Consider the following 24,672-nt stretch of genomic DNA (forward strand, 5'->3'; position numbering starts at 1 on the left):
GTACTGCACTCGGTATATGTCGGCGCGGGCATTCAAACTGAGCGCGGGAAGCGGCTATTCAACGGGAAGACAGCGCGGGAGAAGCCGGGAGGACTCCACCGAAGCCGCACCCGACGATGGACGCCGCGCAAGACACCAAAACTGTAAGTACTACTTTTTTTTTTAAAGGAATTGCGGGTCCACATTAGGGGTGCTCTTTACGCCGGAGCGCGCAATACCCCGATAAATACGTTATATTTGCAGGACGACTAAAAACTGTTTATTGATATCATTTATCAGGGATGCATTGATACCGATAATCGGTTTCGATACCAAGCATTTCAGCGGCTATCCGTATTTGCCCAAACGCTCCCGAAACCAATTGCGGCGCGATTTGTGCCAATACAAAATTAATGGGTGCAAATTACACTGCAAAGAATTGCATGCAATTTAGTAGTAGAGGGGACAATGAAAACAGTGTGTGTTAAGTATCACTTTAGGTCGCATGACAACGGGGTCGCAGCAGTGTGAACCGAGCCAAATGAAATAAAAACCATCGCTTAGCCCCTATGAAATTCCTCCTCAACCCTTTTATTTTCGCAGCAGAGTCATGGAGGCTGGATCAAGACATCCAACCCATGGCAGTTTCAAAAGGCCTTATCATACTACTCGATTATCGATCGATTTGTGAACAATCTCTATGGCTAGCTTCGTTTTGAACTTCTCAGTTTTACAAGGTTACACGCAACCTTACCGAGGCACAAAGTGCTCTTGTACCTCGATGCCTCATCCCTGATCAACCGATACAGTAAGCTTTTGGTCCAAGTCACAAAAGAGGCTGCGCCACAAGGTTCAGAATATTTTTTCCACACCAAGGACAGGCTTGAGAACCACTTCGGTTATGGCACAGAGAACGCAGGGGGGAAAAAAAACAAAAACAAAAATAATAAAAAAAAGGAAAAACAATAAAATTCTGGTCACACCAATACGACAACACAGTAAAGACAGCACTATGTATTTCTTTCATCCTCTGTCAGAGTCCCAAACGGTGCAATTTCGCGGCCGTCTCAGTCCCGCGATTTCCTCGGGCTCATTTAAAAAAAAAAAAAATGAATAAAAAATAAAAACTAACAAGTTAAAACTCACATGCTTCCAAAAGAGTGATAACAAAAGGGAGTGAAGCTCGCGCTTTCCTCACACTTGTAATAAATACTGCAGAAAGCTCGCTCACTTTTTTTTTTTTTTCAAGTCAGGAAAACAGTGTCGTAACAGCCAAAAGCGCCAATGTTAACAAAACAAAAAAAAAAAAGGCAATTACAAAAACAAAAATTTAAAAGTCATTATGAAAATATGTGACGGTGAGCACAGAAGCCACAAAGCAGCCATCCCATGGCCGAGTTACACGCCCGCTCCGGGTTCACACCACATTGAAAAGGAAAAAAAAAAAAAAACGTTATTAGTAGCAAGTGTAGGTAAACATTGCTATCCAGGAACGGGAGGCGCCAACGCAAAAAATAAAACGTTATGGCGGAAATAATAAATCACGGCGATAAAGGCTTCGGCAATATCGACTGAACCTCTGGTGAGAGGAGTTTGCTCCTGCGGTGGCCAAGCTGTTCCGTTTTCCCATGATGCCTCGGGCTCTGGGCCCTCCCCTGACGTTTGGTTGGTGGGAGGTTGAAGATGAGAGTTTGTACAATGGAGAATACCAAGAAAAATATTTTAGGAAATTGGAAGAGGTCATAAAAACAAGGGGGGGAGGGCGAAGAGCAATCCAGATATATGGCAGCCTGCCCCCAAAGATTCAGTGGTGTCTCTGGTTTGCCCATCTGTGCTCTTGGAAGAAAATATGGCTGCCGTGTCGTTACTGCCTTCGGTCTTCTGCCTCTGATCTGGAGAAAGCCATGACCACATCCTCAGCACCTGTAAGACGGAAGGAGAGAAAAAAAAAAAAGGCATAAGATGAGAAGACATGGAAGGAATTCAAAACACTTTACATGTATTTTTTGCACAATGAAGGAAGCCAACCTATAAACCAAACAGAGATGAGAATACCAAATATTATAGGCTGGGGATATCTTGGTGACATGAAGTAGTAAGTTATTTTTCCTCTAAGGTTTACTTGTCTAAAGCTGAACTCCAGACAAGCCAAGTACATAAAAAAAATACATACAAGGAGTTTGTTTTACAGAAAGGAAAAAAAAAAGGGGGGGGGGACTGTGTGGAACATTCAGTGTTGAAAGTACTACAGGGGAATGTTCATCAACGGGTGAGAAAGTACTATGGAGAAGAGTCATCAAGAGATGAGAAAGTACTATGGGGAACAATCATCGAGAGTTGAGAAAGTACTATGGGGAACATTCATCAAGAGTTGAGAAAGTACTACGGGGAACGATAATCGAGAGTTGAGAAAGTACTATGGGGAACATTCATCGAGAGTCGAGAAAGTACGATGGGGAACATTCATCGAGAGTCGAGAAAGTACGATGGGGAACATTCATCGAGAGTCGAGAAAGTACGATGGGGAACATTCATCGAGAGTCGAGAAAGTACGATGGGGAACATTCATCGAGAGTCGAGAAAGTACGATGGGGAACATTCATCGAGAAAGTACGATTGGGGAACATTCATCGAGAGTTGAGAAAGTACTATGGGGAACATTCATCGAGAGTTAAGAAAGTACCATGGGGAACATTCATCGAGAGTTGAGAAAGTACAATGGGGAATATTCATCGAGAGTTGAGAAAGTACTATGGGGAACATTCATCGAGAGTTAAGAAAGTGCTACAGGGAACATTCATCGAGGAGTGAAAAACATCAAGGGGTGAGAAAATGCTATGGAGAATTTTCAGAGAGGTGAAAAAGTATTAGGAAACATTCGAGAGTTGAGAAAGTACGATGGGGAACATTCATCGAGAGTCGAGAAAGTACTGTGGGGAACATTCATTGAGAGCCGAGGAAGTACTATGGGGAACATTCATCGAGGGCCGAGAAAGTGCTACAGGGAACATTCATCGAGGAGTGAAAAAACATCAAGGGGTGATAAAATGCTATAGAGAATTTTCAGAAAGGTGAAAAAAATATTAGGAAACATTCACTGAGAGGTGAGAATGTAAGTATTACGGGGTACAGTCATCGAGAGTTGAGAAAGTGCTATGGGGAGATTTCAACAAGGGGTGAAAAAGTACTACAGGGATCATTCATCAAGGGGTGAAAAAGTTCTATGTAGAATATTTCAGCTCAATGTGAAAAAGTACTACACATTCATCAACAGTTGAAACATAATTATGGGAAACCTTCATCAAGAGCTGAGAAAGTACCATGTACAATTGTAGATCATTCATTGAGAGTTAAGTGCTACAGGGAACATTCATCAACGAGTGAGAAAGTGCTATGGAGAATATTCATTGCAATGTGAAAAAGTACTATAGGAAACATTCAAGAGTTGAGAAAGTTCTATAGGGAACATTCATCAAGGGGTGATAAAGTGCTATGGGGAATATTCAGCGAGGTGAAAAAGTATTAGGAAACATTCAACAAGGGGTGATAAAGTGCCAAGGAGAATTTTCAGAGAGGTGAAAAAGTACTAGGAAACATTCAACAAGGGGTGATAAAGTACTACGGGGAACAATCATCAAGAGTTGGGAAAGTGCTATGGGGAATTTCAACAAGGGGTGAAAGTACTATGGGGAACTTTCACAAAGGGATGAAAAAGTACCAATGAGACTATTCATCTCAATGTGAAAAAGTACTATGGGGAACATTCATCGAGAGCTAAGAAAGTACTACAGGGAACATTCATAGAGGAGTGAAAAACATCAAGGGGTGAGAAAATGCTATGGAGAGGTGAAAAAGTATTAGGAAACATTCACTGAGGGGTGAGAAAGTACTACGGGGAACATTCATCAAGAGTTGAGAAAGTGCTATGGGGAGATTTTAACAAGGGGTGAAAAAGTAATACAGGGATCATTCATCAAGGAGGTGAAAAAGTGCCATGTAGAATATTTCAGATTAATGCGAAAAACAACAGTTGAAAAATAATTATGGGAAACATTCATCAAGAGCTGAGAAAGTACTATATACAGTAGTTCATTGAGAGTCAAGTGCTACAGGGAACATTCATCAACAGGTGAGAAAGTGCTATGGGGGAACTTTCACAAAGGGATGAAAAATGACAGACTATTCATCTCAATGTGAAAAAGTACTATGGAGAACATTCATCAAGAGTTGAGAAAGTACTATGGGGAACATTCATCGAGAGTTGAGAAAGTACTATGGGGAACATTCATCAAGAGGTGAGAAAGTACTATGGGGAACATTCATCAAAAGTTGAGAAAGTACTATGGGGAACATTCATCAAAAGTTGAGAAAGTACTATGGGGAACATTCATCAAAAGTTGAGAAAGTACTATGGGGAACATTCATCAAAAGTTGAGAAAGTACTATGGGGAACATTCATCGAGAGTTGAGAGAGTACTATGGGGAACATTCATCAAAAGTTGAGAAAGTACTATGGGGAACATTCATCGAGAGTTGAGAGAGTACTATGGGGAACATTCATCGAGAGTTGAGAGAGTACTATGGGGAACATTCATCGAGAGTTGAGAAAGTACTATGGGGAACATTCATCGAGAGTTGAGAAAGTACTATGGGGAACATTCATCGAGAGTTGAGAAAGTACTATGGGGAACATTCATCAAGGGGTGAGAGAGTACTATGGGGAACATTCATCAAGGGGTGAGAGAGTACTATGGGGAACATTCATCAAGGGGTGAGAGAGTACTTCGGAGAATATTCATCTCAATGTGAAAAAAAAAAATTGGGAAATATTCATCAAGGGGTGGGAAAGTACTACAGGGAACATTCATCAAGGAGGGAGAAAGTACTACAGGAAACATTCATCAAGAGGTGAAAATCATCAAGGAGTGAAAAAGTGCTATGGAGAATATTCATCAAAAACGTGAAAAAGGAACTATTCACTGAGGGGTGATAAGGTACCGTATTTTCCGGCGTATAAGACGACTTTCTGGATGCAAAAACATGCATCCAAAGTCGGGGGTCGTCTTATACGCCGGGTACGGTCTCAGTACTCACTTTTGTTTTCCAGCAGTGACAGTCCCCCATGCTGCGAGCGTGAATGATTTCAAAGCCGCGCCTTCTCTTCAGAGTGTTCTGTGATAGGAGGAACAAAAATCTTCCCAGCAGCGCCTCTGTTCTGTGTTCCTCCTATCACAGATGCCTTCTCATAATCGGACGAGATGAGAAGACGTCCGTGATAGGCGGAAAACAGAACAGAGGCGCTGCTGGGAAAATTTGTGTGCCGCCTATCACAGAACACTCTGAAGTGAAGGCGCGGCTTTGAAATCATTCACGCTCGCAGCATGGGGGACTGTCACCGCTGGAAGAAAAAAAAGTGAGTGTTATTGCACTGGGGGGGCAACAAGTTCAGGCACAGTGGGGGCAAGTGATGACACAGCGAGAGGCAAGTGATGGCAACGTGGGGGCATGTAATGGCACAGTGGCAACGTGGGGGCATGTAATGGCACAGTGGCAACGTGGGGGCATGTAATGGCACAGTGGCAATGTGGGGGCATGTAATGGCACAGTGGCAATGTGGGGGCATGTAATGGCACAGTGGCAATGTGGGGGCATGTAATGTAATGGCACAGTCTGGGCATGTAATGTAATGGCACAGTCTGGGCATGTAATGTAATGGCACAGTCTGGGCATGTAATGTAATGTAATGGCACAGTGAGATTTGAAAAAGCCTGTTTCTGTCAGCGGTTGTTCTGGCTCCCACTCAGCTTCCAGAAAGACTAGAAGGAAGGGGGTAGTCTTATACAGTGAGTATATGCCAAAATCAAAATTTTTCCTGGAAAATTAGGGGGTCGTCTTATACGCCCAGTCGTCTTATACGCCGGAAAATACGGTACTACAGAGAACTGGCAAGGAAACAAACATTATATGAGTTGGTATTGAATATAAGTTCCATTGTCCAACTCATATCTATTGATTTACACAAATGTAGGCAGAAATTACTGTCTTGGATACACCAACTCTGTATAACATAAAACATTGCCAAAGGGGTTGTTTGCAGCTCCAAACATTAAAATACAGAACTTAAATGACTGCCAGGAGGAATGATTGTAGGCACCAACTTTGGCATTTCAAAGATCCTGACCTTCCAGATGCTACGGCCTCTAGTATAGAGTTCTCAGGAGTCAGGAGACATGAAAAACATCCGGTAAGCAGAAATTCTGAGACTGTAGACACCCTAGTGGCCAGACATGTTAGTGCACTGCTGCTCACCTAACCCCTCTTTACAGCATTGCTGTGCAGAAAGCATCTCCAAACTCACAACATGGCTGTCTTTGTATAGGATGGGCTACAGCAACAGAAGACCATGCCATGTTTGTTCTTCTCCTGCCAACTAAGAGCAGGAAAGTGAAGCTGCAATGGGCAGGGGATCACCCAACTGGATGATTGGAAAAGCCTCTTAATCTCAAGTTCTGTTATTAAACACACAGATGGAATGATCCTCCCAAGTCGGTGTTGCGGCAGGAATCCATGGATCCAACCAGCCCTGGCTTTTATCTTCCTTCCACTTTTTGCTGCCTGCAGCAGAAACAGTTTTGGAATCCAATGAATAATTTAAGTAGAAGCTAGCAGTCATTTTTATTTTTTTGTGGTTGTGGAAGAAGGTTAATCAAAGCTTACCATCAGAACTCAAACTGTGGCAAAATATAATATGATGTGCAGAGAGAATCACGACGCACGCGATGAACACAAACAGCTATGTGGGCTTCCGACTTATGAAGGCTGTAAAGGGATAGGCAGGTGCTGGGCTGTGCCAAGAAACATTTAATAATCCTCCCCCCAATCGCAATCCTACTGGGAGCAGCATCCGTCAGCGGCCGAGCGAGGAGACCGTGCGCTCGTCTCCATGGCAACTGGACGGATAAAGCTTTGAGGGCAGAGAAAGCTGCAGGTTGATGTTTGGATACCTAATGAGCGCACAGCACATCACAGAGCGGCGAGGAATCATTAGCCGCTCGGCGTAGCGGCTTTCAGCAAAGCCGCCTGATTGCAGCGACACTCCGACCCCACAAATACGTCACACGCTTCGGGGTTTCTGATGAATAGTGTTAATATTTATTTCCTTCGATCCAAAAAAATAAATAAAAAGTGAACACTGGTAAATGCTGAATGTATGGATATGCTTTGGGAAAATTACTTTGAGAAAAGGGAAAAATAAAAAGGTTGCACAGGGATCAAGCGTTTTCTTCAATCCTGCTGCTAAATGGACCACAAATCCCAGCAGACTTTGGCAGCTGGCAGTAAGAAAACGTAGCTGTGGATCGTGCTGGTGCAATTTGCAGCCCACTGACTCGTGTCACTTTTTTTCTGAAATGGTCTATACTCTAATGCCCTGTACACACAATCAGATCGGAAAAACCTTGGATGGTGTGACGGAGGCTTTTGGAGGGGACTGAATGCTAGCCTCTTGCCTTGCGATCATGGGCCCTGGCATTTAGGGGAACGGTGCTCTGTGAGCTGTATGCCTGGGGACCCTGTATATGCCATATTAGAGTGACCGATTCTTACTGTTGAGAATATACAGTGTAAGGAGATGCTAATGCCGTCACCTCCAGCCATCTGTCTGTTCTCTGTGCTAATTGAGCCTGCTATTGTGTAAAGATGTCCTGTGTTTACACTTATGATTAGGTTTGTCCCGATACCGATACTAGTATCGGTATCGAGACCGATACTGAGCATTTGCGCGAGTACATGTACTCGCGCAAATGCTCCCGATGCTTCCCCCAATACTTTATTTATTTTTTCTCCTGAATGGGGGCGGAGAGCGGTCGGAAAGGAGACCGAGAGGAGACTGAGGGGGCGTAGACGAGGCGGGATCGGAAGGCGGAGACGAGGCGGGATCGGAAGGCGGAGAGCAGAGCAGTCCTCGGGTATGTATAACATACCACTGGAGGAGAGCTGCTGCCGTCTAGTTGTTCGGCACTCAGGGAACATAACAGCTTTAATTTGAATAGCTGTGTGTTCCCCGCCGCGCGTCATCATATCCCCTCCCCCTTGTCCAGGCACTTTGATAGACAGCCCACCCGTCCCAGGATTGGATGGGTGATCCGTCTATCAAAGTGCCTGGACAAGGGGGAAGGGCTATATATGACGACGCGCGGCGGGGAACACACAGCTATTCAAATGAAAGCCGTTATGTTCCCTGAGCGCCGAACAACTAGACGGCGGGGGGGGGGGGATGAGACCTACACAAGGCTGCATTTGGGGGGTAAGACACAGACAAGGCTGCATTTGGGGGGTAAGACACAGACAAGGCTGCATTTGGGGGAGACACAAGGCTGCATTTGGGGGGTAAGACACAGACAAGGCTGCATTTGGGGGAGACACAAGGCTGCATTTGGGGGAGACACAAGGCTGCATTTGGGGGAGACACAAGGCTGCATTTGGGGGAGACACAAGGCTGCATTTGGGGGAGACATAAGGCTGCATTTGGGGGAGACACAAGGCTGCATTTGGGGGGAGACATGGCTGCATTTAAAAAAAATTATCGGTATCGGCGAGTACATGAAAAAAAGTATCGGTACTTGTACTCGGTCCTAAAAAAGTGGTAACCGGACAACCCTACTTATGATAATGTGTATTGTATAGCAGGTGAGCGAGGAGACGTGACGTCTACCCTGAAAGGTCATACTTATGAGTCACCTAGTCAGGGTAAATGATTAGTTAATTAGCTCATGTTAATTTATCTTCTGGTTACCCCCCCTCTTTAACTGTATATAAGGTTGTATTCTTGGTTCTAATAAAGACTCCATGTTCAGTAGACAAACAAGTCTCGTTGTGTGCTTGTGAGCAGCTGGAATATCTGATATCTATATCCAGACTGATATGAAGTGGTATATGACGGAAGCACTCAAACGGAGTGTGGGACGTTCCGTTACAGATGTTTTTTTCAACGGAATTCCGCTCAAGCTTGGCTTGCATACACGCGGTCACACAAAAGTTTTCAGAACTTTCGACCGTCAAGAACGCGTTGACGTACAACACTACGACGAGCCGAGAAAATGAAGTTCAATGCTTCCGAGCATGCATCGGAACTTTGCACATCAGAATTGCTACAGACGATTGGAATTTTTTTTTGAGAACCAGCTCTCAAATTTTTGTTGGCGGAAATTCCGACAGGAAAAGTCCAATGGAGCCTTCACACAGTCTGGAATTTCTGACCAAAACGCTCACATCGGACTTTTCTTGTTGGAAAATCAGAATTGTGTGTACGCGGCATTAGATGCCTAGTTATAGGAGGTCAACTGTATCTACAGATTTGCTTTCACGCAAGACCACCTGCAATTTTTTTTTTCACTATACACTGGATTTGAATTACATGAATTTGTGGAATTGGAGGAATAGGTATGGTGGATTAGGGGTGGGGTATAGGTATGATGGATTGGGGGGGGGGGTGGAATTGAAGGCATAGGTATGATGGATTAGGGGTAGGGTATAGGTATGATGGATTAGGGGTAGGGTATAGGTATGATGGATTAGGGGTGGGGGTGGAATTGGAGGCATAGGTATGGTGGATTAGGGGTGGGGTATGGGTATGATGGATTGGGGGGGTGGAATAGGTATGATGGATTGGGGGGGGGGGGGGGTGAAATTGAAGGCATAGGTATGATGGGATTAGGGGGAGGGGGGAATTGGAGGCATAGATTCAGACCTACATTTCCATCCCCACTTCCCAATCCATTTCATCTATGCCTCCGAATAACCCCCCCCCCCCCCCCCTAAATCCAGCACATGCTTGCTCTCAATCCCATGCTCCCCTCCTCCTCCTTCCTCCCAACACACATCCTGTTTAATCCCTCATTGTACCAATGCCTTCAGCACACTGTCATGTTTACCATTCTGCAGCCACTGGGATCAGTCATCTGCACACACTGAGGGCAGACCGAGATGTGCAACAGGAGGGAGGTGGAGTGGGGGCGGTCCCAGACGGCTCCTTATGCCTATTGAAGTGCACGGTCTGTGTAACTGGGCGGGGATGTGCAGCAGGAGGGAGGCGGAGAGGGGCGGTCCCAGGTGGCTCTTTATGCCCCTTGAAGTCCACGGTCTGTGTGCCTGGGCGGGGATGTGCAGCAGGAGGGAGGCGGTCCCAGACGGCTCTTTATCCCTATTGAAGTGCACGGTCTGTGTGCCTGGGCGGGGATGTGCAGCAGGAGGGAGGCGGTCCCAGATATCTCTTTATCCCTATTGAAGTGCACGGTCTGTGTAACTGGGCGGGGATGTGCAGCAGGAGGGAGGCGGTCCCAGGCGGCTCTTTATCCCTATTGAAGTGCACGGTCTGTGTGCCTGGGCGGGGATGTGCAGCAGGAGGGAGCCCGAGAAGGGCGGTCCCAGGCAGCTCTTTATCCCTATTGAACAGCATGCTCTGCGAGCCTGGGCGGGGATGTGTGGCAGGAGGTGGAGTGGGCGTTCCCAGGCGGCTAACTGTATGCATTGCAATGGGCGCACTGTGCGCAGCGGAGGCACTGGCTACACATTCCTGAGACAGCACAGACCTGTCCATACTCGCCCTCCTCATTTGTTTACTCGCCAAATGCGAGTAGGCAAGTGCAAATTCGGAGGGCTGTATATATTATACACACACACACACACATAACCCCGGATGAATTATATAAAAAAAAAAAAATTATATATATATATATATATATATATATATATATATATATATATAAATTATCTTATATAAAATGTATATGTGTATATATATATATATATATAAAATTTGATTTTATATAAGATAATATAAAATAATATATATATATATATATATATATATATATATATATATATATATATATATATATATAATTCATCCGGGGTTATGTGTATGTATATATTTCACACCCTGCCACACTCATCTTGGGTGGAGCTCCTCTTCAAGACATAACAGATGTGTTGGTGCCAATTAACACCTCATGCGATACAAAATGCAGAAGAGTGCGCAGACCGACCAGCGATAAATTCTTCTCCTACACATGAAAAGCCGCCTACACGCATGCTGTCATCTACCCCGCATTCACGATCTGCTTTTTCGTCTTTAAACAAAGATTTTTTTCCTCCACTGTCAGGGCTAATTTTTTTTTATCATCTCCACCTAAAGCAAGCTGTTGCAGATCATTTAACCGAGAAGGTCTATGGCAGGGATGCAACAAGATGTCTGGCAGCGGGTTCCGAGGTCGGCAGGGCTCAGATATACGGAACAGCACACAGGTTTGTGCTCCTCATAGAAACTGGATTCCATCAGACGTTCGTCCTGCGCAGGGATCTCCAACTACACGTCCCACGAGGGAATGTAAAACTCTGACATTCACACACTAGGCATGATGGGAATTGTAGTTCCTGAACAACTGGAGGGCCGTAGATTGGAGACCCCTGGTCTAGCGCAAGTCAGAAAATAGGAGCAGTCGCCTGATTGGTCACCACAGACAACAAAACCATGGTATTTTCTTTGCACCAGGTTTTATGAAAGGTAACAGTCGGGAAGTTGTACAGGTCAGAAAAGGTTTAGGGAAATCACACTGTAGTACATGTATGGGGGTGCTTGTGTGCTTTAACCACTTGAGGACCCCTTCACAACGATATATGTCGGCAGAAGGGCATGGCTGGGCAGAGGCACATACAGGTACGTCGCCTTTAAGAGCCCAGCCGTGGAGTGCGAGCGTGCCTCGTGAGCTCCGTGACCACGCCCGCGGGACCCGATCGCCGCCGTTGTCCCGCGATCGGGTCACAGGAGCCGAAGAACGGGGAGAGGTGAGTGTAAACACACCTTCCTCGTTCTTCTCTGTGGCTTGTCACCGATCGTCTGTTCCCTGTCATAGGGAACGACGATCAGTGACGTCACACGTCCAGCCACGCCCCCTACAGTAAAAAAATAAATAAAAAACACACAATAGAACACACTTAACTCCTTTAGCGCCCCTAGTGGTTAACCCCTTCACTGCCATTGTAATTTTCACAGTAATCAGTGCATTTTTATATCACTTTTCACTGTGAAAATGACAATGGTCCCAAAAATGTGTCCGATCTGTCCACCACAATGTCGTAGTCAAGAAAAAAAAAAAAAAAGCTGATCGCCGCCATTACTAGTAAAAAAAGAAAAAAATTAATAATAATAAAACTATCCCCTAGTTTGTAAACGCTATAACTTTTGCGCAAACCAATCGATAAACGCTTATTGCAATTTTGTTTAACAAAAATATGTAGAATCCGTATCGGCCTAAACTGAGGAAAACTTTTTTTTTATATATTTTTAGGGGATATTTATTATAGCAAAAAGTAAAAAATAATGTTTTTTTTTTTTTTAAAAAAAATTGTCACTCTATTTTTGTTTATAGCACAAAAAATAAAAACCGCAGAGGTGATCAAATACCACCAAAAGAAAGCTCCATTTGTGGGGAAAAAAAGGACGCCAATTTTATTTTTGGAGCCACGTCGCACGGCCGCGCAATTGTGCCGAATCGCAAAAAGGGGCCAGGTCCTTTACCTGCATAATGGTCCGGGGCTTAAGTCGTTAAAACAGAACTCCAGCTTTTCCTTCCATCTTGCACAATTTTAGTGGCTCCTCTCCTGCACTGAAATGGCTTACTCTGATTTCACTGCGAGCATTGCACAGTGTGCATTAGCAAGCAGCACAACAGAAAGAGCCGGCCTCATTTCCTAGCTGAAGGACACCCATCATCCTCTAGCTCATGGGTGCTCAACCTGTAGCCCTCCAGATGTTGCAGGACTACAAGTCCCATCATGTCAATCAATGTCAGTTGCAATGCCTCATGGGACTTGTAGTTCCACAGGTTGAGCACCCATGATACTAGCCCTTTCTTTCCCCAACCTGACCCTTTTGTTTATAGGGCTTCAGTTCGTTAAACCACAAAGACTCGGCGTGAAATGTGGGTGTAGTCTGCAGGCAAATACAGTCTACCTACAAGACCCACCCTTGTCTTGTATTTCCTATTCTCCTCAGCACCACCTATGTATTTCCTTAGTTCTCCCCGGTAAAGTCTGGATTAGCAGCGCCGAGCAGCAAAGTCACAGGTAACCAACAGAAGGCATGCCGGGAATTCATACAGACATCCAGAGACTGCGTATGACAGCTGGCCGTGTTCCCTGTCTGAGCCGGTTGTGTAAGGTGCCGGTTCTTGTTAATCACCTCGTGTCTTAACGGGAAGAGCGCTGTCTGCCTAATTGCACGGTCTTAATTAAAATCTCCACAGCAGCTTTCACCAACGCAGTCATGTGGATCATAGACATCCAGGCTTCTTCACTTTTATATTCAATAATGGAGAAGGATCTGGGTGTTCTGGTAGATCATAGACTTAATGAGAGCATGCAATGCCAAGCTGCGGGTTCGAGAAAGAGAGAGAAAAAAGCAAGAGAGAGAAAAAAGCAAGCGAGAGAGAAAAAAAGCGAGCGAGCAAGAGAGCGCACAAGAGCGAAAAAAAGAGCGCGAGAAAGAAAGAGAGAGCGCGAGAAAGAAAGAGAGAGTGCGAGAAAGAAAGAGAGAGCGCGAGAAAGAAAGAGAGAGCGCGAGAAAGAAAGAGAGAGCGCGAGAAAGAAAGAGAGCGCGAGAAAGAAAGAGAGAGCGCGAGAAAGAAAGAGAGCGCGAGAAAGAAAGAGAGAGCGCGAGAAAGAAAGAGAGCGCGAGAAAGAAAGAGAGAGCGCGAGAAAGAAAGAGAGAGAGAGCGCGAGAAAGAAAGAGAGAGAGAGCGCGAGAAAGAAAGAGAGAGAGAGCGCGAGAAAGAAAGAGAGAGAGAGCGCGAGAAAGAAAGAGAGAGCGCGAGAAAGAAAGAGAGCGCGAGAAAGAAAGAGAGAGCGCAAGAAAGAAAGAGAGCGAGAAAGAAAGAAAGAGAGAGCGAGAAAGAAAGAAAGAAAGAAAGAGAGAGAGAGCGAGCGAGCGAGCAAGAAAGAGCGAGCGAGAAAGAAAGAAAGAGAGCGAGAAAGAAAGAAAGAGAGAGAGCGAGAAAGAAAGAAAGAGAGCGAGAAAGAAAGAAAGAAAGAGAGCAAGAAAGAGAGCGAGAGAGCAAGGGAAAGAGAGCGAAAAAGAGCGAGAGAGCGCGTGCGAGAGCGAGCGAGAGAGCGCGTGCGAGAGCGAGCGAGAGAGAAAAAGGGAGCGAGCGAGAGAGAAAAAGGGAGCGAGCGAGAGAGAAAAAGGGAGCGAGCGAGAGAGAAAAAGGGAGCGAGCGAGAGAGAAAAAGGGAGCGAGCGAGAGAGAAAAAGGGAGCGAGCGAGAGAGAAAAAGGGAGCGAGCGAGAGAGAAAAAGGGAGCGAGCGAGAGAGAAAAAGGGAGCGAGCGAGAGAGAAAAAGGGAGCGAGCGAGAGAGAAAAAGGGAGCGAGCGAGAGAGAAAAAGGGAGCGAGCGAGAGAGAAAAAGGGAGCGCGCGAGAGAGAAAAAGGGAGCGCGCGAGAGAGAAAAAGGGAGCGCGCGAGAGAGAAAAAGGGAGCGCGCGAGAGAGAAAAAGGGAGCGCGCGAGAGAGAAAAAGAGAGCGAGCGAGAGAGAAAAAGAGCGAGCGAGAGAGAAAAAGAGAGCGAGCGAGAGAGAAAAAGAGAGCGAGCGAGAGAGAAAAAGAGAGCGAGCGAGAGAGAAAAAGGGAGCGAGAGAGAAAAAGGGAGCGAGAGAGAAAAAGGGAGCGAGAGAGAAAAAGGGAGCGAGAGAGAAAAAGGGAGCGAGAGAGAGAGAGAAAAAGGGAGCGAGAGAGAAAAAGGGAGCGAGAGAGAGCGAGAAAAAGGGAGCGAGAGAGAGCGAGAAAAAGGGAGCGAGAGAGAGAGAAAAAGGGAGCGAGAGAGAAAAAGGGAGCGAGAGAGAAAAAGGGAGCGAGAGAGAGAGAGAAAAAGGGAGCGAGAGAGAAAAAGGGAGCGAGAGAGAGCGAGAAAAAGGGAGCGAGAGAGAGAGAAAAAGGGAGCGAGAGAGAGAGAAAAAGGGAGCGAGAGAGAGAGAAAAAGGGAGCGAGAGAGAGTGAAAGCGAAAAGAATAGAAAAAGATCTGTGTGTGCAGGGAGGGGGGGGGGTATCGGGACAAGTCTAATCATTGGAAGAGAGCGGGCCGAGTTCCCAGCACAGACAGAAAACTGACCATACCGTGCTCTCCTTCCTAGTATGGTCTGTATTTGATTGAAAAGTAGGAGGGACTTGCAGGAACACCAATACAAAGGAAATAATACAAAGAGAAGCAGACACTCTCATACAAGTACACGGTACATGAAATGTTGGGGTAAGATTCTCTTCTATTGATCTCAGCCTCTCCAAATTATATTTATTTTGCTGCTGCAATTTGACTTTCTGGTAGAGGGCGACTACCTCCCTTCTCCATGATACCTCTGTATGTAGGAACATAGCGCCCCCCCCCCCCCCTGAGATGGACTGTGGGATTTGTATTGTACATAGAGCAGTGTATATGACTGCAATACACACCACTATGGCAGCCCCCCCCCCCCTCCCCCAGGGATGTACAGATCAATAGAAGTCTCTTAGAAAACGGATATCTCTTAAGGTCATTGCTCATCTCTGAAAATAAAGGATTTATTATTATTTAGTACAGAAATTCAACCATTGCAACCTTTACCAGACACTCTTCTTTTCCCAGAATAAGTACACAGCAGCACTAATATTTCCCGTGGCGGAATCATTTCACTTAGGACTGAACATTAACATTCAAGCAGAGACAGATTTTTTTTTTCCAGCTGCAGAAACTTGCATATGTTGTGTCAGCACAAAGTCATGAACAAGCCCTGCAGCAACCAGGTGACACATTCTACACAAGGGATCCAGAGGAGAGCATCGGGGACACCTAGTGGTCATTCCATCAAAGTGCAGGACACAACTGAGAAGGAGCCCGTCATCAATTCAAATGGCTTTTTGTTACAAGTGAGCATTTCCTAACTCACAAGCTGCATGCAAATTCCCATGTGTATCATCACCGAGGCAGAGAACCGACTTGGAAATAGCAGGGTAGATAAAAATCAACGATAGATAGATAGATAGATAGATAGATAGATAGATAGATAGATAGATAGATAGAGAGAGAGAGAGAGAGAGAGAGAGAGAGAGAGAGAGAGAGAGAATCTATAGAGAGAGAAAGAGAAATCTATATATAGAGAGAAAGAGAAATCTACAGGAGAGAGAGAAATCTATAGAGAGAGAGAGAGAGATCTATAGAGAGAGAGAGAGATCTATAGAGAGAGATCTATAGAGAGAGAGAGATCTATAGAGAGAGAAATCTATAGAGAGAGAAATCTATAGAGAGAGAAATCTATAGAGAGAGAGAAATCTATAGAGAGAGAGAGATCTATAGAGAGAGAGAGATCTATAGAGAGAGAGAGAGATCTATAGAGAGAGAGAGAGAGAGAGAGAGAGAGAGAGAGAGAGAGAGAGAGAGAGAGAGAGAGAGAGAGAGAGAGAGAGAGAGAGAGAGAGAGATCTATAGAGAGAGAGAGAGAAATCTATAGAGAGAGAAATCTATAGAGAGAGAGAAATCTATAGAGAGAGAAATCTATAGAGAGAGAGAGAAATCTATAGAGAGAGAGAAATCTATAGAGAGAGAGAGAAATCTAGAGAGAGAGAGAGAAATCTATAGAGAGAGAGAGAGAAATCTATAGAGAGAGAGAGAAATCTATAGAGAGAGAGAGAGAAATCTATAGAGAGAGAGAGAGAAATCTATAGAGAGAGAGAAATCTATAGAGAGAGAGAGAGAAATCTATAGAGAGAGAAATCTATAGAGAGAGAAATCTATAGAGAGAGAGAGAAATCTATAGAGAGAGAGAGAAATCTATAGAGAGAGAGAAATCTATAGAGAGAGAGAGAGAAATCTATAGAGAGAGAGAGAAATCTATAGAGAGAGAGAGAAATCTATAGAGAGAGAGAGAGAAATCTATAGAGAGAGAGAAATCTATAGAGAGAGAGAGAGAAATCTATAGAGAGAGAGAGAGAAATCTATAGAGAGAGAGAGAGAAATCTATAGAGAGAGAGAGAGATCTATAAACTATAGAGTGAGATCGATAAAACGAGAGAGATCGATAAATTGATGTTAATTTTTTCTTGAAATACGATTTTTATTACTAATCACATTTTAATAAAATGCTTTGGAGTAAAAACCCATCTAAAAGACAGTTCTATATTTTAGATACATTAATAATTTAGTTTATTCAGCATGAAATGGAGCTTAGTTATGTAGGATGAGGCTGTATATTCTGCAAGAATTAATTTTTTTTGGTAAACTCATTCAATGAATCCAAGCTCTGCAAGCTGAGATCACATGCACTGCATTGATGCATTCACACAATTTCCCAGTAACCATGAGAGAAAACAAAGTTCAGGAGATTTCCTTTATCCCATCATTTTGCAAATCTATGTACACTACAAACTGTATGATTGAATCGGTTCTGATATCGCCATTTTACTAACCTGACAGCTTATTATTCTGAATAAACATTCATTTTGTTTGCAAATATTAAAGATTCTAACTACCAGCAAGAATAAGTCCTTACATTTAAAGAGCACCTATCATTTCTGATCCATCATGGCAGCGCCCGTTAGCGGCATCCACTCACCTGCTGCCGCCACGTCCCTCACCTTGTTGCGTCACTGCCCCATCACCAGCCGTCCCATTAAAGTGAATGGGACTGTCGGTGAGTCAACAGAGGGGCAGAGGAGGAGCCCCTGCCAGACAGAGGAGGAGCCCCTGCCAGACAGAGGAGGAGCCCCTGCCAGACAGAGGAGGAGCCCCTGCCAGACAGAGGAGGAGCCCCTGCCAGACAGAGGAGGAGCCCCTGCCAGACAGAGGAGGAGCCCCTGCCAGACAGAGGAGGAGCCCCTGCCAGACAGAGGAGGAGCCCCTGCCAGACAGAGGTGACAGGTGCTTTTTTTATATTATGATTTAACCACTTGCCGACCGCCTTACGTCTTTTTACGGCGGCACTTTAAAGATGGATATCTCGGTAACGGCAGCTGCTGCCACAACCGAGGTATCCATCTTTAGTGTGAGTGATCCTGTAAAAGATAACGGTGGTCTCCGCGGCGGATTAGTCGCAAGATCACTGTTATCGGCGGCGGGAGGGCCCCCCCTCCCGCGCCCTCCGCTGCTTACCGGAGCAGTCGGTAGCGGCGGAGGCGATCAGGTGCTTCAGCCTGCTCTGTGGGAATACGAGTAAGGGCAAGATGGCCCCCACCCGTCCTCATAGCATTGCTGGGCGGAAGTGACGTCAAAACGTCAGTCCCGCCCAGCGTCTTAAAGAGACAATTTTTTTGTTGTCATTTTTTTAAATGACAAAATTTACATTTTTTTTTTGCTTTTAAGTCTAAATATTAGATCTGAGGTCTTTTTGACCCCAGATCTCATATTTAAGAGGACCTGTCATGCTTTTTTCTATTACAAGGGATGTTTACATTCCTTGTAATAGGAATAAAAGTGATAAAAAAAAATTTCCCACTTTAAAAAAATAAAATAAATAGAAATAAAAAATAAAAAAAAATAAAGTTTTAAAGCGCCCTGTCCCGACGAGCTCGCGTGCAGAAGCATACGTGAGTAGCGTCCGCATATGAAAACGGTGTTCAAACCACACAAGTGAGGTATCGCTGCGATCGTTAGAGCGAGAGCAATAATTCTAGCCCTAGACCTCCTCTGTATCTCAAAAAATGCAACCTATAGAATTTTTTAAACGTCGCCTATCGAGATTTTTAAGGGTAAAAGTTTGACGCCATGCCACGAGTCATTTTATTCGGCGCAACATTATCTTTCACAATATATAAAAAAATTGGGCCAAATTTATTGATGTCTTATTTTTTAATTTAAAAAAGTGAATTTTTTCCAAAAAAAACTGCGCTTGTAAGACCGCTGCGCAAATATGGTGCGACAAAAAGTATTGCAATGATCGCCATTTTATTCTCTAGAGTGTTATAAAAAAAAATATATAATGTTTGGGGGTTTGAAGTAATTTTTTTAGGAAAAAAAAAAGTTTTAGTCTCGTAAACACCAAATCTGAAAAACACCCAAAGTAGAGAAGTGGTTAAATTGAGTTGATTTAAATGAAGCCTTTTTACTAGCGATTTAAATCATAAATTAAATAGACATGACTTAAATCAAATCCACCCCGGGAACTAGTATGCCAATTCTAGGACAGGTGATGTTAGCTTTTAGCAGATATTTGGGTTAATAAAGGATTCCCTTTAAAAAGCAAATGAAAGTGCGAACAAGGTAACAGCCGTGTGATTTTCAGTACACTATGCTGCACTGTGTTCTCATGGTAATAGCTGCTCACAAAAGTCAGCAATCAAGCTTCAGTAAGTACCTCCAATGTCCACCAGATGTCACCATGTGCTATTTCTCTGAGAACTACAGTACAAGCAGCAAAGCTGTAACCACATCGCCACCTAGTGAATAAATACTGTAACTGAATACAGCATCTTCAGCCAATTCCATCTTTCCAAGTCTGGTCTGACACTTCTCACATATATGTAATAAATCAGATTTTTTTTTTGCTAGAAAATTATTTACAACCCCAAAACATTATATAATTTTTTTTTTTAGCAGAGGCCCTATAGAATAAAATGGGTGTGTGTTGCAATTTCTTTTTCTATCACACTGTATTTGAACAGCAGTTTGTCAAATGCAAAATTTTTTGGAAAAAATACAGTTTTATGGATTTTAGTAAACACAAGCACAATATAATATCACATTTTATGGCAAAATATAAGAGTTGATGTTAAACGTGAAATAGATACCAAACACGTCACTCTAACTTCTTGAGACCCGGGCCATTGTAATTTAACGGCCACAAGGTGGCTCTACAATGCCGGGAGGACGTCTAATAGACGTCCTCGGCTCCCACCGGCGACTGGGGCAAAGGCGCGCGTGCCCGCCGCGTCACTCAGTTGCCGATGCGCGTGCCTAGCAGCCACAATGTCCGCCAGCTACCCGCGAACGGCTGTTACAGAGCCAGGGACATGGATCTCTGTGTGTGTGTAAACACAGAGATCCACATCCTGTCAAGGAGAGGAGACCGATGGTGTGTCCCTTGTTTTTTTTTTGACAGCTGAGATAGTCACACTTTTTTTATTTTTTTTATACACTTAAAACCCTTGGAGTGCCCACATGACTCCACTTAAAGAGGAGTTCCGGCCACAATTTCACTTTTTATATATAAATACCCCTGTAATACACAAGCTTAATGTATTCTAGTAAAGTTAGTCTGTAAACTAAGGACCGTTTTGTTAGGTTGTTACAGCATTTACACACTTTATAAAATAGAAATTGACTGGGGCCATCTTAAGTGTGGGCATCATGAAGCCAGACTGTATGACTTCCTGGATTTCAGCCTTTCAGATCTCGCACATGCTCAGTGCTGCACAAGCAGTGTCAGATCAGGTTTCAGCACCTGTGCTGTCCAAGTCACATGATTCTTTGAGACTGGGGAATGCACAGACTCCTGGAAAGTTACACCCACTACATTCCCAGGAGTCTGAGCGGTGTAGGTTAGGAAGCATTAAGCACCTAGGTGCAGGAAGTGGGAAGATTAACTATTCTGCCTAGCAACAACACTTTGAAGGCATCTAAAAAAAAAAAAAAATTTTCGTAAAGGACTAATGACATTTTTTTTAAATACTGATGTAATGTTATATTTATGGGTGGAACTCCACTTTAACCACTTCCCGCCCAAGGCCGTCATTTGACGCTCTGGACTTTGAGTTGAGATATCGGGATGATGGGCGCAGCTACAGGCATCAGATATCTTTTTTTTTTTTTTTCCTGCCGGCAATTCCCTGCATTGTAAAAACAATCATAGTGGCTGTTCAGCCGCTTGATTGTTTTTACGGGCAGCGGGTAGGGGAAATCCACCTCCCCCGTCCAGCTGCCCGCCGGTGTTTTTAACGGCTCGGCGTGCGTGATCGGCGGTGGCCATCTTACCATAAAGAATACCACGAACCAGATTTATTTTATTTTTTTAAATATTAGGCTTTCCAGCCTAGAGGAGAGATGTGGGGGTCTTATAGACCCCACGTCTCTCTGTAAAGAGGACCTGTCACACCCTTTTCCTATTATGGATGTATACATTCCTTGTATAAGGAATAAAAGTGATCAAAACGTTTTTTTTTTGTTTTTTTTTTTTAAAAGGCATAGTGTAAAAATAAATAAAACAAACAAAAAAATGTTTAAAAGCGCATACCTACATTGCACACACACACATGTAAATGGCTATCAAACCACACATGTGAGGCATCGCAGCAAATGTTGTAGCGAGAGCAATAATTCTAGTGCTAAACCTCCTCTAACTCTAAACAGATTACCTGTTATAAAAATAAAATGTAATTGTCGCCTATGGAGATTTTTAAGTACCGAAGTTTGGCGCCATTCCAGTAGCGTGCGCAATTTTGAAGTGTGACATGTTAGGTATCCATTTACTCGGTGTAACTTCATCTTCCACATTATAAAAAAAAAGTAAAGCGGGCCAACTTTTGTGTTTTTTTTTTAATTATTCATGAAACAGTTGTTGCGTATAAAAAATTGCTGTGCAAATACAGCGCGACATAAAAAGTGTCAACAACCGACATTTTATTCCCTAGGGTCTCTGCTAAGAAAACATACATTTTTTTTGAGGGTTCCGGGCAATATTCTAGCAAAAAAACAAAGTGAAGAGGCATCCTATAATTGCACACTTACCCTGATCAATGGCGTGCTGGGGCAGCTGGCTGAGCTGGCTAGTGACCACTCCAGCATACGATCGCAGGAATGCTTCCTCACTAGGGGTGAGCTACGGGAGAAACAGAAGAGACAAGTTACTTTCAGAAACAAGTTCACGCTCCCAGCATGCTTTGCAATCTTCCAGCAGTGTTCTGGTTTGACTGCCGGCTGCAGCAGAGACAGATCAATCAATCTTAGTGGCCCAACACCAGAACTGATTGACAAATATTCTAAAAGCAACCTTCCGACCACAAATCAAACAGCGCCGTGCCCCTTACATTGGTGGTCAGTAGGAGAGGAGACCCCTTACATTGGTGGTCAGTGGGAGAAAATGTTCCCAACGCTGGTAATCAGTAGGAGAGGGGTCCCTACAGGGTAGGTCAGTGAAAGGGGCGCCCCCCCCCCCTTACAGGGTCGGTCAGTGAAAGGGGCGCCCCCCCCCTTACAGGGTCGGTCAGTGAAAGGGGCACCCCCCCCCTTACAGGGTCGGTCAGTGAAAGGGGCACCCCCCCCCTTACAGGGTCGGTCAGTGAAAGGGGCACCCCCCCCCTTACAGGGTCGGTCAGTGAAAGGGGCGCCCCCCCCTTACAGGGTCGGTCAGTGAAAGGGGCGCCCCCCCCCTGTTACAGGGTCGGTCAGTGAAAGGGGCGCCCCCCCCCTGTTACAGGGTCGGTCAGTGAAAGGGGCTCCCCCTCCTTACAGGGTCGGTCAGTGAAATGGGCTCCCCCTCCTTACAGGGGTCGGTCAGTGGAAGAGGCGCCCCCCTCACAGGGTCGGTCAGTGGAAGAGGCGCCCCCCTCACAGGGTCGGTCAGTGAAAGGTGCGCCCCCCCCCCCCCTTACAGGGTCGGTCAGTGGAAGAGGCGCCCCCCTCACAGGGTCGGTCAGTGGAAGAGGCGCCCCCCTCACAGGGTCGGTCAGTGGAAGAGGCGCCCCCCTCACAGGGTCGGTCAGTGGAAGAGGCGCCCCCCCCCCCCTTACAGGGTCGGTCAGTGAAAGGGGCGCCCCCCCCCCTTACAGGGTCGGTCAGTGAAAGGGGCGCCCCCCCCCCCCCCTTACAGGGTCGGTCAGTGAAAGGGGCGCCCCCCCCGTTACAGGGTCGGTCAGTGAAAGGGGCGCCCCCCCCTGTTACAGGGTCGGTCAGTGAAAGGGGCGCCCCCCCCTTACAGGGTCGGTCAGTGAAAGGGGCGCCCCCCCCTTACAGGGTCGGTCAGTGGAAGAGGCGCCCCCCTCACAGGGTCGGTCAGTGGAAGAGGCGCCCCCCTCACAGGGTCGGTCAGTGGAAGAGGCGCCCCCCTCACAGGGTCGGTCAGTGGAAGGGGCATCCACCCCTTACAGGGTCAGTCAGTGGAAGGGGCATCCACCCCTTACAGGGTCAGTCAGTGGAAGCGGCATCCACCACTTACAGGGTCGGTCAGTGGAAGAGGCGCCCCCCTTACAGGGGTCGGTCAGTGGAAGAGGCGCCCCCCTTACAGGGTCGGTCAGTGGAAGAGGCGCCCCCCTCACAGGGTCGGTCAGTGGAAGAGGCGCCCCCCTCACAGGGTCGGTCAGTGGAAGAGGCGCCCCCCTCACAGGGTCGGTCAGTGGAAGGGGCATCCACCCCTTACAGGGTCAGTCAGTGGAAGGGGCATCCACCCCTTACAGGGTCAGTCAGTGGAAGCGGCATCCACCACTTACAGGGTCGGTCAGTGGAAGAGGCGCCCCCCTTACAGGGGTCGGTCAGTGGAAGAGGCGCCCCCCTTACAGGGTCGGTCAGTGGAAGAGGCGCCCCCCTTACAGGGTCGGTCAGTGGAAGAGGCGCCCCCCTTACAGGGTCGGTCAGTGGAAGAGGCGCCCCCCTTACAGGGTCGGTCAGTGGAAGAGGCGCCCCCCCCCTTACAGGGTCGGTCAGCGAAAGGGCGCCCCCCCCCCTACAGGTTCGGTCAGTGGAAGAGGCGCCCCCCTTATAGGGTCGGTCAGTGGAAGAGGCGCCCCCCTTACAGGGTCGGTCAGTGGAAGAGGCGCCCCCCTTACAGGGTCGGTCAGTGGAAGCGGCGCCCCCTTACAGGGTCGGTCAGTGGAAGAGGCGCCCCCCTTACAGGGTCGGTCAGTGGAAGAGGCGCCCCAATATTACAGATACATTTTGCTGTGCCCTAATGCAAGGCATCACGATGGTCACAGTATATGTACACCCCTCCCCTGTGCAGCTACGTGGGTTTCAGTAAAGACGTGACTCAGCTGCACCGTTTTACCACCCCACAACCACTAGTGTAAACAAACCCTTTAGCACACAAACTAGAGGACTTTCTCACGTCTGTCTTGGCTGGTTCTCCCCCCACACAGGCCTGGAATACTCACATTAGAGCCCATCTTCCTCAGCATGAGCAGGACCCGCACTTTCTGCTGAACGTACATCTCTTCCGGACTCTTCCCGGGGGCCCCCTCGCGGTTCATGCCCCCTGCCCTGCTCCCTGCAAGAACCAAGAAAACAAACCCATGAGACGTCTGCCGACACCACATAGAGCTGCACCATTCTGGAGAAAAGGAGAATCGCCATTTTTTTTTGCTTAGACTAAAAGTAAACGATTCTCGTGGCTTAACATCATTTTTCACATTATACAAAAAAAGTTATGCAAATTATGCAACAAATAAATAAAAATTGGGCTAACTTTACTGTTGTCTTATAAGTGTATTTTTTCCCAAAAAAAGTGCGCTTGTAAGACCGCTGCGCAAATACGGTGTGACAGAAAGTATTGCAACAACCGCCATTTTATTCTCTAGGGTGTTAGAATAAAAAATATATAATGTTTGGGGGTTCTAATTAGAGGGAAGGAGATGGCAGTGAAAAACACAGAAGCTCCATTAGCATTGCTGGTTGTCTTGTCATGCCAACGGCCACCACAAGATGGCGCCAGATCACAGAAGGAAGCGTAGGCCTGCAAAGCTGCGGCCTC

General features: G+C 45.8%; 1 protein-coding gene across 1 annotated transcript in view; it reads right to left on the minus strand.

Annotated features, from left to right (window-relative positions):
* Positions 1 to 551: 551 nt before the first annotated feature.
* CTNNBIP1 (catenin beta interacting protein 1) overlaps positions 552 to 24,672 on the minus strand; it is a 51,193-nt gene continuing 27,072 nt past the window's right edge. Inside the window, exons 3-5 of the mRNA XM_040326404.1 lie at positions 24,077 to 24,189; positions 21,720 to 21,810; positions 552 to 1,902 (exon numbers count right to left, since the gene is read on the minus strand). Of these exons, the coding sequence (XP_040182338.1) occupies positions 1,844 to 1,902; positions 21,720 to 21,810; positions 24,077 to 24,172 (246 nt within the window). The 5' untranslated portion in view covers positions 24,173 to 24,189 and the 3' untranslated portion in view covers positions 552 to 1,843. The remainder of the gene's footprint in view (positions 1,903 to 21,719; positions 21,811 to 24,076; positions 24,190 to 24,672) is intronic.

This window comes from Rana temporaria, chromosome 10 (genome assembly GCF_905171775.1).
Source record: "Rana temporaria chromosome 10, aRanTem1.1, whole genome shotgun sequence".
NCBI lineage: Eukaryota > Metazoa > Chordata > Amphibia > Anura > Ranidae > Rana > Rana temporaria.